General features: G+C 41.5%; 1 protein-coding gene across 6 annotated transcripts in view; it reads right to left on the bottom strand.

Annotated features, from left to right (window-relative positions):
• The window catches only part of SYNJ2 (synaptojanin 2), a 103,719-nt gene that overhangs the window by 39,194 nt on the left and 44,168 nt on the right, over positions 1-20,357 (bottom strand). For 5 of the 6 annotated variants that reach the window (XR_012158101.1, XM_073337776.1, XM_073337777.1 and 2 more), the window contains 8 exons: positions 16,308-16,391; positions 13,231-13,292; positions 9,741-9,837; positions 6,961-7,133; positions 2,423-2,504; positions 2,041-2,190; positions 1,773-1,938; positions 448-639 (listed from right to left, as the gene is read on the bottom strand). Coding sequence is in view for 5 of the 6 variants with exons in the window: in XM_073337776.1 (XP_073193877.1) it covers positions 448-639; positions 1,773-1,938; positions 2,041-2,190; positions 2,423-2,504; positions 6,961-7,133; positions 9,741-9,837; positions 13,231-13,292; positions 16,308-16,391 (1,006 nt within the window). In the remaining variant the exon portion in view is untranslated. The remainder of the gene's footprint in view (positions 1-447; positions 640-1,772; positions 1,939-2,040; positions 2,191-2,422; positions 2,505-6,960; positions 7,134-9,740; positions 9,838-13,230; positions 13,293-16,307; positions 16,392-20,357) is intronic. The other variant, XM_073337774.1, reaches the window with a different exon arrangement.

Raw genomic sequence — 20,357 nt, 5'->3', positions numbered from 1 at the left:
TTTGAGTTTCGCTTCTACCTCATATATGGTAATATCTACCTCCATATCCTCATTCCCATTTGTCATGCTACCATTATCCCTGAGATCCTCTTTAGCCTTATTAAAGACTGAGGCAAAGTATTTGGTTAGATATTGAGCCATGCCTAGATTATCCTTGACCTCCACTCCATCCTCAGTGTTTAGCGGTCCCACTTCTTCTTTCTTTGTTTTCTTCTTATTTATATGGCTATAGAACCTTTTACTATTGGTTTTAATTCCCTTTGCAAGGTCCAACTCTACTTGACTTTTAGCCTGTCTCACTTTATCTCTACATGTTCTGACCTCAATAAGGTAGCTTTCCTTGCTGATCCCTCCCATCTTCCACTCCCTGTATGCTTTCTGCTTTTTCTTAATCACCTCTCTGAGATGTTTATTTTAAAACAGATACACTACCACTCAAAGTCTTACCCTGAAATTCAGAAACCCCAGAGAGCTTGGGAGAATCCAGCAGCCAGTCTGTTAACTCACTGGTACCAAGGATGTTGCTTCTAAATTGTTTGCCTCCATTTACATTCCAGGTCCCCATGGCAACACGAATCCGCTTGAAGCACGTGAATTCAAACTGACGCTCTGACATGGCCTTCAAAATACTGGGAGTCACTGATGGACAGAGAAAGTAAAAACAATTTGCTGCAGTGGAATAAATGGTACTACGTCAGTGACATGTAGACTTACTGTAAAATAATGATAGTTACCTTACTGGCATCAGTGCAATAACTAAAAAAGTAATTCCAGTGGAAATAACAATAACTGTGTAAGTGAAAATGATGCCACCAATTTCTTTCCTGGTAACTGGGTGCAGTCACTGAAATGAGTTGTACTAGTGGAGGGGAAGGGAAAACAGGACTTTCACAGTGACAAACTTGAAGAAAATATATTCAAAATATATGTTACTAGAATTTTCTAATCCTTTCCCTAATAATGACTGAATAATACGGTTTGAGATTGGTCTTTCTTGAGATTTTCAGCTTGGCCCACAAAATGATGGTTGTGTCACAATTTAAGAACCAAACCCAAGACCCATTAGATTTTTTTGGTGCATACTGTTATACACTAATTCTGAAAAACTATCATGAATTTGGATCTATATTCTGATATGGCCAGGACTCCACATAAGACCCCACCATCTTGATTATTCCTGATTGGTCCCCATTTTAGCCTTGCTTTAATCAGACTTCCTCTCTCTTTTTTTTTTTGGTGGGTGCAAATAATTAAGAGTGTAATTTTTTGACCACCATTATTTGCAGGAGCAATTTAGATAATTTCAGCATTTAAGTAACTGATTTGCACGTGCAGTCAGATATTTAGACACCTAAATGGCCTAAAGAATCCAGAAATTGCAGGCACAAAAAGAGGGGCCAGTTTGTAAAAAAAATCTGGTCTCAAGACAATTGCCCATGGTCAAAGAGTGAGTCAGGGACAAAGCTGGAAAAAAACCCGCAGAAATTCAGACTTCTAATCCACTCTTCTAAACAGTAGACAACAACTTCCATCAGCACAGATTATCATCAGTGAATGAGTCAACCTATGCAGAAGTTTAATTGAATATTTTGGGAAATAAAAATAGTGGAATTCAAGCACATGCTGTGGTGACTTGAAAGCATTGCCTCTATACATCAATGCCTTTGTGCAACTTCTGTTTATTTCTAGACTCTTCAAAAGAATGCAACTGGTCATCTAGAACATCTGGAAGCGAACACAAGACAAAGAAGATAGATTTACATCTGACTTACCCAGCAGAGCTGTGCTGTCCATAAGCATCCTTCCTTTGTCTGCATGTTCCTCGCTGAAGAAATCACCCATGAGTAGCAACTTGATGGCTTCCTGCTTCACACTGTCAAAGAAATTTGACTGAATGGTGCGTGACACAGCGCGGGCTCCATCCTTGAGCTTCCCTACCTGCATTAGGCAAAAATGTTCAACACAAGTGACCTTTGCAGTGATAGTGTAGACTTCCTTTAAAGTCACTCATGAATAAGCAGCTCTGATATTCTCCTTTACCTTGGCTTTCCCCTCCAGGGCACGACTGCCTGTAAACACTTTACTTAGATTGTGACCATTGAGAGTCCACATTGCCTTGTAGGACTCCACAAAGCGGTCAACAATAGACTTTGAGTTCAACCCTAGGCTTTCTAACTGAGTGTGCAGAACCTGGAGTGAAGACAGAAAGAGAGGTGAGGAAAAGCGACTTTTCATATTTCATTTCCCCCCCGCACCTCTTGTAAGAAATTTCACCCAGCCATCATTCTATAGTTAAACTAATGCAAGTATCTTAATGATGGAAAGACAGAGCTAGGAGACCTCCCTCTTGCCCTTTCTGGTAAAGCACAAAATACAAGCAGAGTGCGTGTGTATGTGTATGCAAGACCATTAATGAACTCACCTCAAGTGCAATGAAGGACTGTACGCTATTTGTACGATCAAGACAGTCCAGGCAATTCATTCGCAAGGTACCTGTCTGCAGACTTCAATAACCAAAAAAAGAATAGAGAGAGATACAGCAGGTTATTAGGAGCCTCCACATCCAGTTGTTACTGATAAACTATTGTTTTCTTTTATCATCAGAAACATTTAAGTTAGAAAGTCAATAAAAATGGCATTTGATCCACAGGTAGATAAGACCAGATTTTCAAACACTCAGCCTGGATTTTTCCACCCACATTTTGTAGGTGCAAAACGCTTGCCTGCTCAATTTATTTCAAGTACCCAACTGTGCCTGCAAAACCACACCTGCAATTATATGTGCGATGCTTGCAGACCAGGTGTTAGCTCACTCCAAGGCCCTAGGCCTCACTGAAAACCTGTCTGGCTGACCTGTGTGTTAGTATTGCTAAAAAAAGGTATTAGATTTATAAAAATGCGTTCAGACTTTAATCTCACTTAAGACATCTGTATCCCATGTTACACGGTAATATTTAAGTGTTTGGTCTGTAACTACAAGAGTATTTGCTTTAAAACCTTAAACCCCCACAGTCAGGAGAGAAGCACTACTAAGTGTGAAATGCTTGTTTATCACAAAGAGGTGTCATCTCCTCTCCAGAGGAGCCACTGTCGAACATCAGGGGACAAAAGACTTTGTTGATTGCTCCTCCTACACCCATGAAGAGGAGATGTGCACTAATTTATCCCATCAGCTTGAGCTCTGGCGGAAGGGAATAAAAATCCCTGTCAAGAAGAAATTCTTATCTTATGCTGCTTGGACATCAGGGAGAGGGCAAGACTTCTAAGCATAAGAAAGGGATCACTGGCTGTTTAGCTTGGATTAGCCCTAAAGGACATATAGAGCTTGCTTATTATAGAAGCTTCTATTATCTTTGGAACCTAAAACTGTAACTCATTTGTGTGTGTGTTTACCTGCTTTAACCTTGTAAATGACACTCATTTCTTTTTCCTAGTTAATAATTCTTTAGTTTATTATAGGATTAGCTACAAGTGCTGTCTTTCCTGAGAGATCTGAAGTGAAATTGACCTGGGGTAAGTGACTTGTCCTTTGGGACTGGGAGTAAACTGAATATTATTGTGGTTTTTGGTGTTTTTGGATTATCTGTCACAAAGACAAGCTTGCCTATGCGTTAAGCTCAACTGAAACACCCAAGGGCACTGTCTGTGACTCCATGTTAAAGCTGTTATAGTGCTTGAGGAGTTCTCACTTGACACTTGGTTGGTGAAATCTAATTATAGAACACACAACCAGTTTGGGGTTTGTGCCCTGGTTTGTAACAGTCTGCCCTGAGGTTGGTATTCATGTTTGTGAGCTACTCTAGACAGCTTGACAACATGCACAAGCAATTTTCCAGGGTCAAGAAACTGGAGAACTAGTTAAGGCCTGGTGGTAAATTTGGCAGGGGAAAGCAATCTCAGAACTGTTAGCAATTATCTTTGAAACTCCTGGAGGAGGGATGAGGTCCCAGAGGACTGGTAGAAGGGCAAACATAGTACCTATTTTTAAAAAGGGGAACAAAGAGGACCCGGGAATTATAGACCAGTCAGCCTAACTTTGATTCCTGGAAAGATATTGGAATAAATTATTAAACACTCAATTTGTAAGCACCTGGAGGATAACAAGGTTATAATGAATAGCAATCATGGATTTGTCGAGAACAAATCATGTCAGACCAACCTAATTTCCTTCTTTGCCAGGGTTACAGGCCTAATGGTTAGGGAGGAAGCAGTAGATGTGATATATGTTGATTTTAGTAAGGCTTTTGACTCAGTCCCACACAGCATTCTCATAAGCAAACTAGGGAAACACAGTCTAGCTGAAATTACCATAAGGTGGGTGCACAATTGGTTGAAAGACCATACTCAAAGAACAGTTGTCAATGGTTCGCTGTAAAACTGAGAGGGCATATCTAGTCAGGTCCCGCTGGGGGTGGGGTGGGGGGGCAATCTTGGGTCTGGTACTATTCAATGTTTTCAAAATGACTTGAATAATGGACCGAGAGTGTATGCTTATAAAATCTGAGGATGCTTGTTTATCACACCAAGCTGGGTGGGGTTGCAGGCACTCTGGAGGGCAGGACTGGAATTCAAAAAGACCTGGACAAATTAGAGAATTGGTCTGAATTCAGCAAGATTAAATTCAATAAAGACAAATTCAAAGTAGTTCACTTAGGAAGGAAAAAATCAAATATACAGCTTACAAAATGGGGAATAACTGGCTACATGGCAATACTACTGAAAAGGATCTGGGGGTTATAGGGGATCACAAATTGCATGAGAGTCAGCAATGTGATGCAGTTGTGAAAAAGGCACATGTCATTCTGGGGTGTATAAACAGGAGTATTGTAGGGAGGAAACTGTCTCGCTCTACTCAGCACTGGTGAGGGCTCAGCTGGACTATTGTGTCCAGTTCTATTTTAGGAAAGATGTGCACAAACTGGAGAGAGTCCAGAGAAGAGCAACAAAAATGATAAAAGGTTTGGAAACCTGACCTACGAGGAAAAAGGAAAAAAAAAATGGCATGTTTAATTCTGAACAAAGAAGACAGAGGGGACCTGATAATAGTCATCAAATATGTTAAGGGCTGTTATAAAGAGGCCACTGATCGATTGTTCTCCATGTCCACTGAATGTAGGACAAGAAGTAATGGGCTAAATCTGCAGCACGGGAGATTTAGGTTAGGTATTAGGAAAACTTTCTAACTATAAGGATTGTTAAGCTCTGCAAAAGGCCTCTAAGGGAGGTTTTGGTATCCCCACCTCTGGAGGTTTTTAAGAACAGGTTGGACAAACACCTGTTTGGGATGGTCTAGGTTTAGACTTGAAATTAGATCATAGAATCATAGAATATCAGGGTCGGAAGGGACCTCAGGAGGTCATCTAGTCCAACCCCCTGCTCAAAGCAGGACCAATCCCCTACTAAATCATGAAGATGAAGGTTTCTAACCATCAGAGGAGTGAAGTTCTGGAACAGCCTTCCAAGGGGAGCAGTGGAGGCAAGAGACATATCAGGCTTCAAGACTAAGCTTGATAAGTTTATGGAGGGGATGGTATGATGGGATAGCCTAATTTTGACAATTAATTGATCTTTGACTATTAGCGGTAAATATGCCTAATGGTCGGTGATGGGACACAAGATAGGGTGGGATCTGAGGTACTACAGAGAATTCTTTCCTGGGTGTCTGGCTGGTGAGTCTTGCCCACATGCTCAGGGTTTAGCTGATCGCCATATTTGGGGTCGGGAAGGAATTTTCCTCCAGGGCAGATTGGTAGAGGCCCTGGGGGTTTTCTGCCTTCCTCTGCAGCGTGGGTTCACGGGTCACTTGCTGGAGGATTCTCTGCACCTTGATGTCTTTAAAACACGAGTTGAGGACTTCAATAGCTCAGACATAGGTTAGGGGTTTGTTACAGGAGTGGGTGGGTGAGATTCTGTGGCCTGCATTGTGCAGGAAGTCAGACTAGACGATCATAATGGTCCCTTCTGACCTTAAAGTCTATGAGATTTACTTGGTCCTGCCCCAGCCGTTGGGGTTTCTATGATTCTATATGATGGACTCATTGGTCCATGTAGTCCATTATCGTACACCAGTGTCCAGTATCTGATGCTTGAAAGGAATGTAAAAACCAAAAACAAACAAAACTATACACCACCCAGAGACAGGTACAGTGCTGTAACTGCGGGAGGGAGGGAAGATTCCTTCCTGAACCCAGTAAATCAGCTTCCACCCTGAAGCATGACATTTGATTATACTTGTTATCTTGCATAACTATAAATGTTGTTAGTGGTCATGAAGAAGCATCCCAATACAGACGCTAAACAAGCAATGAAATATCTGCTCTTTTCAATGTACTATCAAAATAGTTTCTTTCTCCTTCCTCCTAAAATTATAGTGGTTATTTACAGGAAGGCTAAATGTTATTTATCAGCTCACTCTCAGATCCTCTTGTACACAACAGGCACTTCCATTAACAAAATCTATCAGCACAGCCAACAAATCAATATTTTCAGCATCACTTGCTACAAATACTTATAGTTGGACCTATAGTAGAAAGATGGACTCTTTCTACCACAGTAGCTCAACAAGTTTTATAAAAGCTAAACTAAGTCTGTGAACAGGATATTTATACTCTATGAGGAAAAACAAACCTGAGATGGATCTGGTATTGTGTCACCTAATTAAAATGATTCCAAGAGAGAGAGCCTCACAAAGTTAACTGAATTTGTGAATCAGAACTACAAGTAGTAAAATAAAATGGACCGGGGTCTAAATTTTCAAATGGCCTCTGTCTTCTGGACACAGAAAAATATTTGCACAAGCCCATGTGTACAAATGGAGGCTACTTGAAACTTTGAACCAACATGTTTTTAAAACATAAATAGCACAGAAAGCTACAGCAGTCTCCAAACAAAGTGATGAACTTGGTTCAGTAGATGGCATGATTTGTGTATGGAAAGTGATAAAGGGGCAGGGACACTCACCGGGCAGGTACATTCTTGCCCTTTGTGAAGATGCCAAATTCATCCCAATGCAACTTTAGCTGAGGCCTCAACAAATTCTCCAGCTTCTCTATTTTCCCACCTTTTGCAAGCTGATGGTAGTCAAAATTAATCATGGGTGTGTCTGCAGCATGGGAAGAGGCCCACAGCAATTTCTGTTTGAAAAGGGAAGAAGGAAAGCAAATTCTACTTACTTCTACAGCCCAGATATCAATATCTGCATGCCTTATACTGTTGATAAACTTTAATCATGGCTTTCATATAGAGAAGTCTAGAGGGAAGTACATTATTTTGTTGTATGCTTTTCTAATGCAAGTTCCTTGTTTTTTACTTTCCAAGAGTAAATTGGACTGTTAGGGCCAAATTTTCCTATGTGGGAACCTAAGTTGTAGCTGTAAAATATAAGCGTAAGCTGGTTATGAGTGTGTAACACAAGCAACTGTGCACATAAGTACCTATATGGCCTCAACAGTCTAGCTTTTAGAGCAAAAAAAATTTAAGACGTTACAAACCAAAAGCATACAATGAAATAATGTTAGTGATAAAGATAAAGCATGATACTTTCCTCATTCCTCATATGACTGCACATGATGTATGTACGATCATCTTATATTTTATTAACATACATCATGCACTTTTCAGAATTCTATCACAAACCCATGAAGTAGTGAGAATAGCTTTAACTCTGAATATTTATGGCCTTTTCCCCAGAATGGACACTCTTATTCCAGTTCATGAGTGCCTTTTTTCCATGTTGCTTATGTTGCTTGAGAAGGGATTTAAACTAAACTGAAAAACAAACAAACAAAACAAAAAAATGCTCTGATACCAAACTAAGAATGTCTCCACAGGGCTATAACTATATCAGTATAACCATTAAAACTTCCCTGCATAGACAAAGACAAAAGGTATTGTATGTAGTTTAGTGAAGAGGTGTATTTCATTGTACTGTTATCAGAGTCAAACACACTAATAAATTTGTTAGTCTCTAAGGTGCCACAAGTACTCCTTTTCTTTTTACGGATACAGACTAACAAGGCTGCTACTCAAACACACATCTGTTTCTCTGGTAACTGTCCACATTTCAGTTTGTACATTTACATTTGACTGTACTGGTAGTATTCTTGGGAATGATATCTCACTACTACCTCAGTGCAAACCATTGTCAAAAGTATTGCACCCCATACACTGTGGCTTTGTTTTTAGTACAAACATAATTGCAGTCTGTTATAGTGGTTAAGAAATGCTTGCAAAATCATTGGGAAAAATACTGAATTTCATCTTCTGCTACCAAGTAATGGTGGAAATTCAGAGGCATGGTACTGAATTAAAAAACAAACAAACAGAAAAGAAAAAAAAGATTTTTCTGCATATACTAATGATATTGGAGACCATCCTACTCAGATCAAAGGAAACTAGCAGCAACTGCAATGAACATATTTTAAAGTGATTTAAATAAAACTTTAAGACTGAGGGAAGAAATGAAAGGGAAGGGAAGGGAAGGAAGGAAGATGGGAAATTAAAGTGGATAGTGGAAGATAGAGAAGCAAGGAGATAAGCTTATGACAAAAGGGAAATGAGGGTCCCATTACTTATACTGCCTGTAATTTTTAATTTGAGTATTCTGAAATGCACCAAGTTAAACACTGATAGCACATCCCTCCTAACCATTTATTTATGAAGAAACAAATATAATGAAAATGCCCAACGGGTCTCTGTTTTGGATAAATACAGAATTTCAGTATCCAGTGCTGTCAATGCAGATCCTTTCACCTTCACAATAATTCACTTACAATTCTGTTAGTCTGACATACAGTTTAAAAAAAATGGAAATCAACCCAACCCTTTATTTAAAACAAATGAACAAATGCATACAATCTTTATATGACAGATGCACTAAATTCTGATTTAGTAACCAATTTCCTGTTCTATGATCATAACAAACAATGTAGATAATTGTAAAGAACTTGTCTAGAGAAAGATGGATCTCATATAAAATAAGGAAGACGTTATTTTTGCACCCATAAACTGTTAATAAGATAATAGTTAGTCCTGCCATGAGTGCAGGGGACTGGACTAGATGACCTCTCGAGGTCCTTCCAGTTCTAGGATTCTATAAATGGTGAGGATAATATCTTCAAGAATGTGGATATTGCATATGCACTACCTAAAATAATCTAAGTAAGAATTCACCAGGGATGTCAGTTTTAGATTCCTGTAGTTCTATCTTGACATTTGTGAGAAGACTGTAATTTTAGAGTAGCAATATTCAGCTCTTAATTATAGATCTCAAAGTACTTTATAAAGGGGAGTAAATAATCATTATTTCCAATTTACAGATAGGGAAACTGAGAGCACTTATGAGTTAACTCTGGGACTTAGGTGGCTAAGTACTTCTGAAAACCCTACTAGTTGCCTTGCTGCAATTTTAAGTGCCTAACTACCATTAAAAATCAGGCCCTAAGTGACTACATCACTTTTGAAATGGCATTTCGGTGCTTTTGAATATTTACCCTAATTCTCTTGAGAGGTTAGTAAAGAAAAAGTGAATACAATTTGAAGAAGTAAGGAAAAAGACAGCCTGATCATCCATTCAGGAAATATTACACACAAAGAGAAAGATGCAATATAGGCAGTGCAGTTTCCTGGACTAACTTCTTCAGATCAGGTGCCCTGAGGCCGATCTCAAGTGATTTTCCCTCTTGAAGAAGCAGGACTCTGACGCTCAGCAATTTAACAAAAGTTGTTGTTATTGTTTTTACCTTGAAAGCTCTGTTGAGCACCTCCTCTCCTCCTCTGCTTCCCAACAGGTTAACAATCACTTGTTTTCCATATTGCTCTTTCAGAAGCATCATATGCCTGCAACAGTAGCAGCAGCAGTACAATCTAGTTTAATATATATCACGTACCAGCCACCCTTTCCAAAACACTTGCAGAAGAGGTCGCTGGCTGCTTGAAGGTTTCAACAGCAGTAGCTCCACAAATATATCTTAGCTTCCTTTTAGTCAGCTTTTACAGTAAAGAACTGCTTTATAGGGCCCTCATTTTCTGTCATCATAGTAACTGTGGAATTAATAACTGGAATGATACTTTACTTTTATTGAGTGTAAAGACTGGAGAGGTAGGACAAGGATACAGAGCTCAGATGATCAATAACATTGTTAGTTTTCATACAGTCCTACGTATGCGGCCTTTTTATGGCCCTGTAACTGCAAGGACTGAGCAAAGCCAATGGGAGTTGAGAGGACTAAGCACCTCCAGGAATCGCTCAGCATCTTGCAGGACTGAACCCTTAGGCCTTGTCTACACTACAGGGGAAATTCAATCTAAGCTATGCAATTTGAGTTATGTGAATAGCATAACTCAAATCAATGTAGCTCAGATCTACTTACCGCAGGGTCCACACTATGCGATGTTGACGTGAGATGCTCTCCCGTCAACTCCCGCTACTCTTCTCGATTAAGAGTCAACGGGAGAGCGATCTGCGGTTGATTTAGCGGGTCTACACCCGCTAAATCGACCGTCGATTGCCACTTGTTGATCTCCCAGGCAGTGTAGACAAGTGCTTAGAGAGTCAGCTATGGTCTGGGATTCCAGACCCAAGGTCAGCAAATGAGTCATTGCCAGATAAATGTCATCAGCCACACCGATCAATTATTTCTGAGCTGCTACATAATTCAGGTTTGTAAAACTATTCGCATTCCACTTGTATGTTTTTAGCAGGCAGGTTGGTGGTTAAGAGTCAGATCTTAGGTAGGTAGATACATGGGCATAAATTCTCCCCTCAACACATGTGTGTATATTGTTTGGGTGTATGTGTGTGTTTATTATAGGAGTTAAACAAGCTCAGCAAGAGCCTTGAAAGGTCCAAACGTAAGAAACCCTGCAGCAGTTAAAGCTGCTAAAGCACTAAAGCAAAGGCCAGGTATTAAACGCACGCTAACACAGCACTAATGAAAAGCTTGCTTGTGCTGCCAGTGCTTGCATGGCCTGGCGATAGTGTTGTTAAAAGGTTACTGTCTCTCTAACTGGCAAGTACATGTCATAGGCTGCATTGATGAGTCCCATGAACAAGAAATAATGTGCCCTGTAAAAGACAAAAAAAATTGGCAGGCTTTCCTGAAAGAAAAACAGCCAAAGATGCTGGTGCTATCTTACAACCCCGATCCTACACTTGGATCTGTGCAGGCAGAACCTTGCTCCACACAGCCAGCCAGCCCCTTTGAATTCAGTGGGTCTCAGCAAAGCTCCAATTGAAGCATTGGAGCCTATTTATGGACTAAGAATGTGACTTTTCATTTTTTCCCCTCCAGATTTGTGATAAAGGGCATCAAAGTGCCCCTACTGTGAACTTAATAGTTACACCAAAATGCCCTCAAGTCCACTTAAAAAAAAGGAAGTAGGATGTTTTAAAAACAAACATATAAAAAGGCGAATCCAAAACCTTTCATGTGAGCCCTGCATTGGGATTTATCAGAAACAGATGCTAAAACAGGACATTTGTATTCACTGCTCCCAGTGTCTTTTCAAGATGTCAAGGTGTGAGCTGTGAAAAATTAACAGACTGTGGCCATGCCAAAACACATGAAAAGGCTGCAGTGACTTTACAGGCTTCAGTGAATTTTTCTGTATGAATGTTCAATTGCCCCTTACCAGAAACGCTCTTAACACAATCCTTTAAAAATTTAGTTTGGGCTGGACTGTCTCATGCAATTCTGATCTGGCAACTGGGCTGTGATGTACACAAGTAAGAGAGGAGCTAGATCCAAGCCATTCTCCCACTTCACTCTACCATGAGGAAGCCACTCAGGGGTATGTCTACACTGTAGCCGGGAGAGAGCCTCCCAGCCCAGACAGACAGACTTGCGCTAGCTCAGCTTGAGCTAGTGAGCTAAAAACCACAGTGGGGACAGTGCAGCTCAGACGGCAGCTCAGGCTCTCAAGCCCTTGGGTTGTTAGCCTCAGTTTCTGCTGAAGCCACAACATCCACACTGCTATTTTTAGCATACTGCTTGAGCCCCACTAGCACGAGTCTGTCTACCTGGGTTTGGAGGCGCACGCCATGCTGCAGTGTTCACATATTCTCTGTGGTTGCTCTGGGGTAGGGAGAACAGGGTTTGGGGTTAGATGGGGTAGTGGGGTCATAATCTGCATCACAGTTTCCCCTCAACCTTTCGTGGATTATGCATCCTCAATATTACCTTATGTGGGTTCCCTCTCTGCTTAGTGAAACCCTCCAACGTGAAGGCAGTTCAGGGAAAGTGGCAGGCAGAGACTTCCCAGAGTAGACTACCACAGGAACCAGAAAACAGTAAGATCCTGGGGCAGAGTCCCCACCATCACTTCTTAGTAGCGAGTCTAGAATAATAGGACCCTAATCCCTGACCGGAGTCCTGAGGTGCTACAAAGTGATCGATAATAATCATCTCCACTAAAAGCTGCAATAAGTGAAATCAAGAAAATACTGCGGCCTATTAAAATAGACATGTAACTTGAATATAAATTTTGATTTATCACTTAAAATCACATGCCGAAGGCAGACTAGGGTGTGGTAATTCATCAGAGGTCAAATCCTCTCTCAGACAAAGCTCCCAATATGAATTTGCTCCCAAAGAACTGCAGGGTTTTCCCCACTTGATGATCATGCACTCAGAAGACCCACATTAATGTATGGATTTTGGATATTTGGATAGCTTCCAGCAGAGTTGCAGAGTCTGATGGGGTTAGATCCATTCCTCTGGGTCGGAGCAAAAGAATGTTACCAGGAGAGCATCTCACGGGGGGGGGCGGAGAATGGGCTGCTGCTGTTACTCTGCAGCAACAAGCTCCAGTCATAGAAAAACAGGGAGAAAAATAAACTCAGAAGGCAACGGGGTTTGCATTTAGCTTCTATTTGGTTGGGACAAAAGGAGAAGAAGAAAGAGTATGGAGAGGCTATTTCCAAATGTAAATTTCTCGTTTTTGACTTGCAAGTGGTTACATGGCACTTTTTTGCACAGTATTCAGAATTTCATAACTCCTTCAGAAATAGGCTGAGATCATTTTGATTCAATTTCCACCAAAACTAGAAAGGACAAAGCACTAAAACCATACCGTAGGGAATAATTGTGCAAAAGCAAGGGCGATGGACTAGATGATCTAATAAGTGCTTTCCTTCTCTAACAGCTCTGGTTCGCTGGGACGGAATACCGCTGTGAAATCATGGTTACATGCTTAGCTGATGTGTTACTGACAGAGTCTAGTGAAGCCTACCTGTCAAAAGCAGGAGCATTTGCTTCTAGGCCTCTGTTAAGTCTCAGATGATGGGAACCAACCTAAAAAAAAAAAAAAAACAGAAGAAATATTATGAAGTAATTCTCTAAGCTGCTGAAATCCTGAATCATTAGATGTCTATTTCCCTCAAAGAAAATGTCTGTTTATTAGCACCCAGACACCCCGAACAGATTACATACACCCATACGCATAATGCACTTAGTACAAAAAGCTTAGCTACAGCTTTTATTAGAAAACAACATTTTCAATTACAATGAAAAATAATGAATAATTAACATTTGTTAATGGAACACCTACGCCCTTATTTATGGCCAAACAAATTCTCTATCCTGGACAATACTCTAGCAAAAATCTCACTGCACCACAGGAGCGTGCTCTGTGCTCAATCCTCCTTACCCCTGTAAGTAATCAGGAGGCACTGCATATCCACCAATTCTATGGCGAGACTGTGGACTGACTAGTTCGATCTTTTGTTTTTTAGATTAATTGGATAATACTTGCACGGTGCTTTCTAAATATAAAGGATTATGGGCTACATCCTGTATCACTTATGTCAGTGGGAGTTTTAACACTAACAATAGCAGTAGGTTTAAATAATTTATAAGTACTGGTATTTCTATTTAGTGCAGCTGAATATATATATATTTATTGTATTTTTTCCAATGAATATCTGAATCCTCTAAAAGACCCAATCAGAATTTTCAAAAATCTTCTTTGGTTAACTGTTTGTCAGCATTTAATCTGTATTTCTTTCTACATAAGGGCAACCCTTCCTCACTTTGGCGCCAGCACACGTACACAAGGAGTGAATGAATGCTCCGATGAGTAAGTGCTCACATATGCAAGTAAAGGTTGCACAATCCAGCCCTGAATGAGCACAAATGTGTGCCATTTCCTTCTTAGAGAGAGAAAAAATTCTGTATTAAAAAAGGCCATAAGCACTAAATTCAGGGATAATCTCCAGGTTTTAGAATATACAAAGCAATATAGAACTGTCATAATTCATATCCAAGCAAACCTGAGGCATTTAAATCAGTCTCAGACATTATTATAGAATATTAAAAAGATAACTTATTCTTATTACATATTATGTACATACTTAAATTGTTTTTTTCCCTCTATTCTGACAATGTGAAAATACCAGGCTGCCTCTTGCTTGAGCTTTTCAATGACATCTCATTGAAAGTGTGGCCAGTATAAATGGTTGGGTGGAAACGGGTTTAAAAACAAAATAGTTGCTTCAGGAAGCGGCCCATGTGGAAAATGTGTTCTAGGATTGGACTTGTAGAGTTAAATTCTATGGTCAAGCTCAGTGCGGCCGGTGTGCGTTTGGCATGACGACTGCAGGTAGGTTCTGGCCCAAAATGTCAATATCATTTGTAGGGAGGTGTTTTGTGTGTTTGTTTTATTCTTCATTGTATTTAGATGACATTCATCTCTTTTAAATACTGACGCACAATGCTGGATCACACAGCTACTCTAAACAAAAGAATTTTGGAAATGAGATTTTGAAAATTATGGGGATGTATAGCAGAGGTGGGCAAACTTTTTGGGCCCGAGGGCCACATCTGGGTATGGAAATTGTTTGTCAGGCCATGAATTCTCACAAAGTTGGGGGCTGGGGTGCGGGTTCTGGGGTGGGGCCAGAAATGAGGAGTTCAGGGTTCGGGAGGGGGCTCTGGGCTGGGGCAGGGGTGCGGGTGGGAGGGTGAGGGCTCCAGCTGGCGGTGCAGACCTGGGGTGTAGGAGGGTGGGACTGAGGGGTTCGGAGAGCAGGAAGGTGATCAGGGCTGGGGCTGGGGCAGGGGTGCTGGAAGGGGTCATGGGTGCAGGCTCCGGGCAGTGCTTACCTCAAGCAGCTCCCAGAAGCAGCGGTATGTCTCCTCTCCAGTTCCTACGTGGAGGCACGGCCAGGCAGCTCTGCACACTGCCCCGTCCGCAGGTTGCTGGCCCTACAGCTCCCATTGGCCGCGGTTGCTGGCCAATGGGAGCGTCAGGGGCGGTGCTTGGGGCAGGGGCAGTGTGTGGAGCCCACTTACTGTCCCTACACGTAGGAGACAGAAGGGGGACATGCTGCTGCTTCCAGGAGGCGTGCGGAGCCATGGCATGCGTGGAGTGGGGCAAGCCCTGGGCCCCGCTCCCCGGCAGGAGCTCGAGGGCCGGATTAAAATGTCTGAGGGGCTGGATGCGGCCCCGGGCCATAGTTTGCCCACCCCTGGTGTATAGCATCTAACTGTGCACAACTGTTAAGCTGCTGGGCTGCTGAGATCACTGCCTGTCATGCTGATCAGTATGGTCTCATTGTTTCCTTGCACTCCCCCATTGGTCTTTCTGTAACCATTTCTTGTCTTAGTCTGCAAGCTCTTTGGGGCAGGGACTGTCATTCTGTTCTGTGTGCAGCACCTAGCACAGCAGGGTGCTGATTCAGGACTGGGGTTCCGAGGTGCTACGATAATACAAATAATCATAAACACATTTTAACTTTCAAATTGTTATGTAAGTTATTGGAGTTGATGCAGGAAACACTTGGTAAAATTCTCTGGCCTGTGGCATGCAGGAAGCTAGACTAGATGATCATCGTGGTCTCTTCCGGCCTTAGCTCATGGTCCCTTCCAGCCTATGCATCTATGAAATCTATTGAATACACCCATATACCAATTATATTTATTTTAAAATCATACAGCTCCTGCACTGGAGCCCTCACCTATACTATGGGGGACTAAGACACCATGCCAAACTGGCATTTCAGATGGAAAGGTTATTCTGGATGAAGTAAAAAAAACATTATTAAGAAACATCTGTGTAAATAAATTATTAACTCTTCTCTGGAGTTATCTGAGCACTTAAAATATTAATCTTCAAAAACTAATCACTGGATAGATATTTGCCTATTCCGTTTAAAAACAGCTTAACTTTCCCACAAATAGAAACAGAGTCGAAAGAGTTCAGTACTTCACAGAGCAAGTCTCCTAGTGAATGAATACCATTAATAAACAAATCCTATGCAACTTTTAGTAGCGCTAGTGACAGGCCACTTGATTTTTCATTATATTTACCTGAAGCCCTGGTTGCTCCCAAAACAGTGGGACGGAGCCTCTGATTTGAACAAAGGAAGAGATGTCATCGTCCAAATAAATTGTCTGCAGCAACAACATAAAGGAAAAGAGATTCTTCAGTGAAAAGTACTGTTCTCACTCCTCAATCAGACAACACAAGTTAAGATACAAATACTGAAGAAAAGGCGAATGGTGGATCTCAGTTTATCTTTATCTCAATCTCTGTCAGTATTCCTGACCTCACAGAAATGGAAACAAAATCATGCCTTGTTTGCTTTCATGCCAACTCACTAGGTTTAATTTGCTACTCACTGGTAATAAAAGAGAATTTAAGGCACAGATGCTTGTATGACAGAGATTTCCCTCACACTGAAGATGAACTAGCTACGCTGGTGGACAGACTGAGACAGGCCACTTTCTCTTTCATAGAATTTTAATTATGGAGATGTCATCACTCCATGTGACCAGTGATGGTTAAATGCCAGGTGTGGGATGAGCTTATCTGCTGCTCTATTAAACTATTTTCTTTGACCACACATTTTGTCTGGTCAATGTGGCCAATAAAATGTGTGTGAAACCTTCAGCTTTTCCGCTCCTATTTTGAGATGGGCGGGGAATAAGATTATGTGCACTATTTCTTATCTAGGATGTTTATAGTAAAATCTTTCCAGTCCTCTTTTCTCCCCAGCCAGCACTCTCTCCCACCCTTTGTATTTATCTCTGTGAACAATGCTAGTAAACTAATCTTGCAGCAAAGCTGACAATTAGACGCACAAAGGATGTACCCCATCCTCCCCTCTAAACCTACCTCCAAAAGTATTATATTTTCAATGAGCCTAGTGTAAAAGGATGTATGTTCATACATAGTATTACCACAGGGCAAGAGTGTAAAGCCAACTTCACTGCCCTGGCCTATACTTAGCAATGGAATCCTGAGCCTTTTGCATTTGTGACATATAATACAAGTCTCAGTTTTCTTGTACATCACAATGAGCCTTCCAAAGCCCAGCAGATGAATGGTATCAGTCAGCTCATTCAGGTGCCTTTTTTTTGGTCACACTCTATCATTTAGCTTATCAGCTAGCAGCTTGGCAGTAGTTCCAAAATGGGATGAACAGCAGGTGCCAAGAAAGAGGCTGCATAAGAAAGAGGTTTAGGCAACGGGAAACCAGTTACCACACGACTATAATGAGGTTCTATTCCTGGCTCTGCCCCTGGCCTGCTGGGTGACCACGGGAAAATCACTGAAGCCCTGTGCCTCAGCTTTCCCATCTGTAAAATTACCTCTTTTGTAAAGTGCTTTGAGATGAACAGGTGAAAATATTATTTTTACATATATCACTGACAAACACTCGCAACACTTTTGGGAGGTAGGTACGTGTCTATTATTATCCCCATTTTGCTGAGAGAGAGGTTAAGTGACTTCATCAAGGACACAAAAGGAGACAGTATCAGAACCAAGCTTAGCCTGATGGAGTTCAGGTCATGATGTAACACACACTTGTTCAAAATGGCTTTTCAGTCAATGCTCTTAATTGTGGGCAATGCTTGGTTACCATGGTGACAGGTGCTCTATAAAAAACTAAGATTGATGCTGTTCTCCTTCTGTTTCTGCCCTAGGAAGTACTTGGTGTAATGTGAAGGGGCTGCAACATGAGAAGTAAGTAACCCCATCCTCGCCTCTTTCTTTTCCTCACTGAGCAGGCCAGTCATAAAAATTAAATGACTCAATGACCTCTCTAATCATCTGTGAAAATAAAGTCAGACAGAGCAGGCCTGATTCTCAGCTGGTGTAAACTGGTGTAGCTCCATTGACACTAGCAGAACAATGCTGACTCTCACCAGCTCAGAATCTGGCCTACAATCTAAGAAATTCTGGAGTCGGATCTTGACTCATTTATGATTTTAAGAACAGTCACCTGCTGACAAATGGGATGAGTCAGTTATCAGCATAACTTGAAATGAAATGTTAAAGCTACATTATGTCATACACAGACAAAGCTCTTATAGAAGGAGATCATATACATACAGTATCACATATATAGTACAATTCTGTGGATAGTGGTGGATAATCAGCTGTGCATGAGTTCCTGGTGCAATGCTGAGAAAAAGGGCTAGTGTGATCCTTGGATGCATCAACAGGAGAATCTCTAATAGGAGTAGAGAGGTCATTTTACCTCCATATTTGGCACTGGTGCACCCAGTGCTGGAATACTGTGTTCAGTTCTGGTGACCACAATTCAAGAAGGGTTTTGATAAATTGGAGAGGGTGCAAAGAAGAGCCACAAGAATGATTAAAGGATTAGACAGCATGCCTTAGAATGACAGACTAAATAAGCTCAATCTATTTAGCCTAGCAAAGGGAAGGTTAAAGGGTGATTTGATTACAATGTATACGTATCTACATGGGGAAAAATATTTGAAAATGGGCTCTTCAGAGAAAGATATATCACAATCCAGTGGCTGGAAGCTGAAGATGGACAAATTCAGACTGGAAATAAGGCACAATTCTTAAATAGTGAGAGTAATTAACCACTGGAACAACTGACCAAGGGTTGTGGAGGTTTCTCCAGCACTAGCAGTTTTTAAATCAAGATTGGAAATTTTTCTAGGAGATCTGCTCTAGGAATTATTTTGGGGAAGATTTATGGCCTGCGCTATACAGGAGGTCAGACTAGATCATCACAAGGAGCTTTCTAGCGTTGGAATCTATGAACATATGAACAGTCAGACTAATCTACTCCTAGGAGGCTAGTATTCATCCAAGTGGATTAGGATCAAGATCATGCCATGCCATGCCATTCAAAAGGGCACTTCCTCCTAGATTACTGCACCTACGTTAACTCCTCCTAGACCAGTGGTTCTCAAACTTTTTTTTTCACGGACCACTTGAAAATTGCTGAGGGTCTCAGGGACCACTTAATGATTTTTCCAAATGTTGTTTCTACCATTAGCTAACTATTGTAAAGCGCTTTGGAAAAATGGGCTACATAAAAAAAACTTAATAATAATTAACTTTTTGTTCTATAAATAAAAGCACACAATTCATTTTAATATCAGTAGTCTTACCTTTCTAATGCGATGGATGTGCCCTCTCTCCCCTGACGTAGCAGCCCACAAGCTGGGGCTAGGAAGGGTAGGGGAGTCTCTAACCTGCCACAGAGCTGAGGCTGGGAAGGGGTGGGGGTGTCTCTCCCCAGCAGCTGCGGAAAGTCACATCTTTCTCTGGCTGCTGCAGACCTGCACATCCCAACTTCCCCTCACCCCCTCTTCTCACCCCACTGCCCCCTCCCACCTACACCTTATTCCTCCCAAGGCCACCACCTCATCTTACATTTGCATCTTCTCCAGGGTCCACGCATCTAATTAGTGGAGCCTCACCGGCACGGCTACACAAATTAGGTGGGTGGCCCTTCATTCTCTCACGTGCGGCTGCCCAGGCATGCACCTTAGAGGGAACTATTCGCGGACCACCTGAATGGAGCTCGCGGACCACAGTTTGAGAACCACTGTCCTAGACAACTGGGAGTTCACAGTCATGCCAGGTCATTGAAAAAAGCAGTTTTCTCTAAATTTTGCAATAAAGTCTCAGAACTGCCATCTTGCCGCTCTGTAACAGGCAAAGATCAGGAGAAGAAAAATGGTTTTTTAACATGATTAGACCCCACTTCGGTCCCTGCCACACAGACTAGAACAAATCACAGCCCTGATCCTGTAAACACAGGCAGAATCCTATGCCCAAGTAGAGTGCTGTTGAAGTCAGTAGGACTCTGTGAAGGAATGAGGAGCCACCTGTGTGGATTCCATTATAGAATCAGGCCCACCGCTGTCTTTAAGCCACAAACTTAGATGAGGCCTAAATCTGGACTACCATTTTGGGGAAGGGCCGTAACAGTTTTCAAAAAGCAGATTCTGACAAGGATAATCAGGATGCCAAAAAAGAAAATCCTGATGAAAATTTCTCTGGAAAAAATAGTAGGACCCATACACAGCTATTCACATTTCTAAATATTAAGGCCTCAATTCAGGAAGGAACGTAAGCATGTGCTT

This window comes from Lepidochelys kempii, chromosome 3 (genome assembly GCF_965140265.1).
Source record: "Lepidochelys kempii isolate rLepKem1 chromosome 3, rLepKem1.hap2, whole genome shotgun sequence".
Classification (NCBI taxonomy): domain Eukaryota; kingdom Metazoa; phylum Chordata; order Testudines; family Cheloniidae; genus Lepidochelys; species Lepidochelys kempii.
This window is presented reverse-complemented; position numbering and strand designations above follow the sequence as displayed.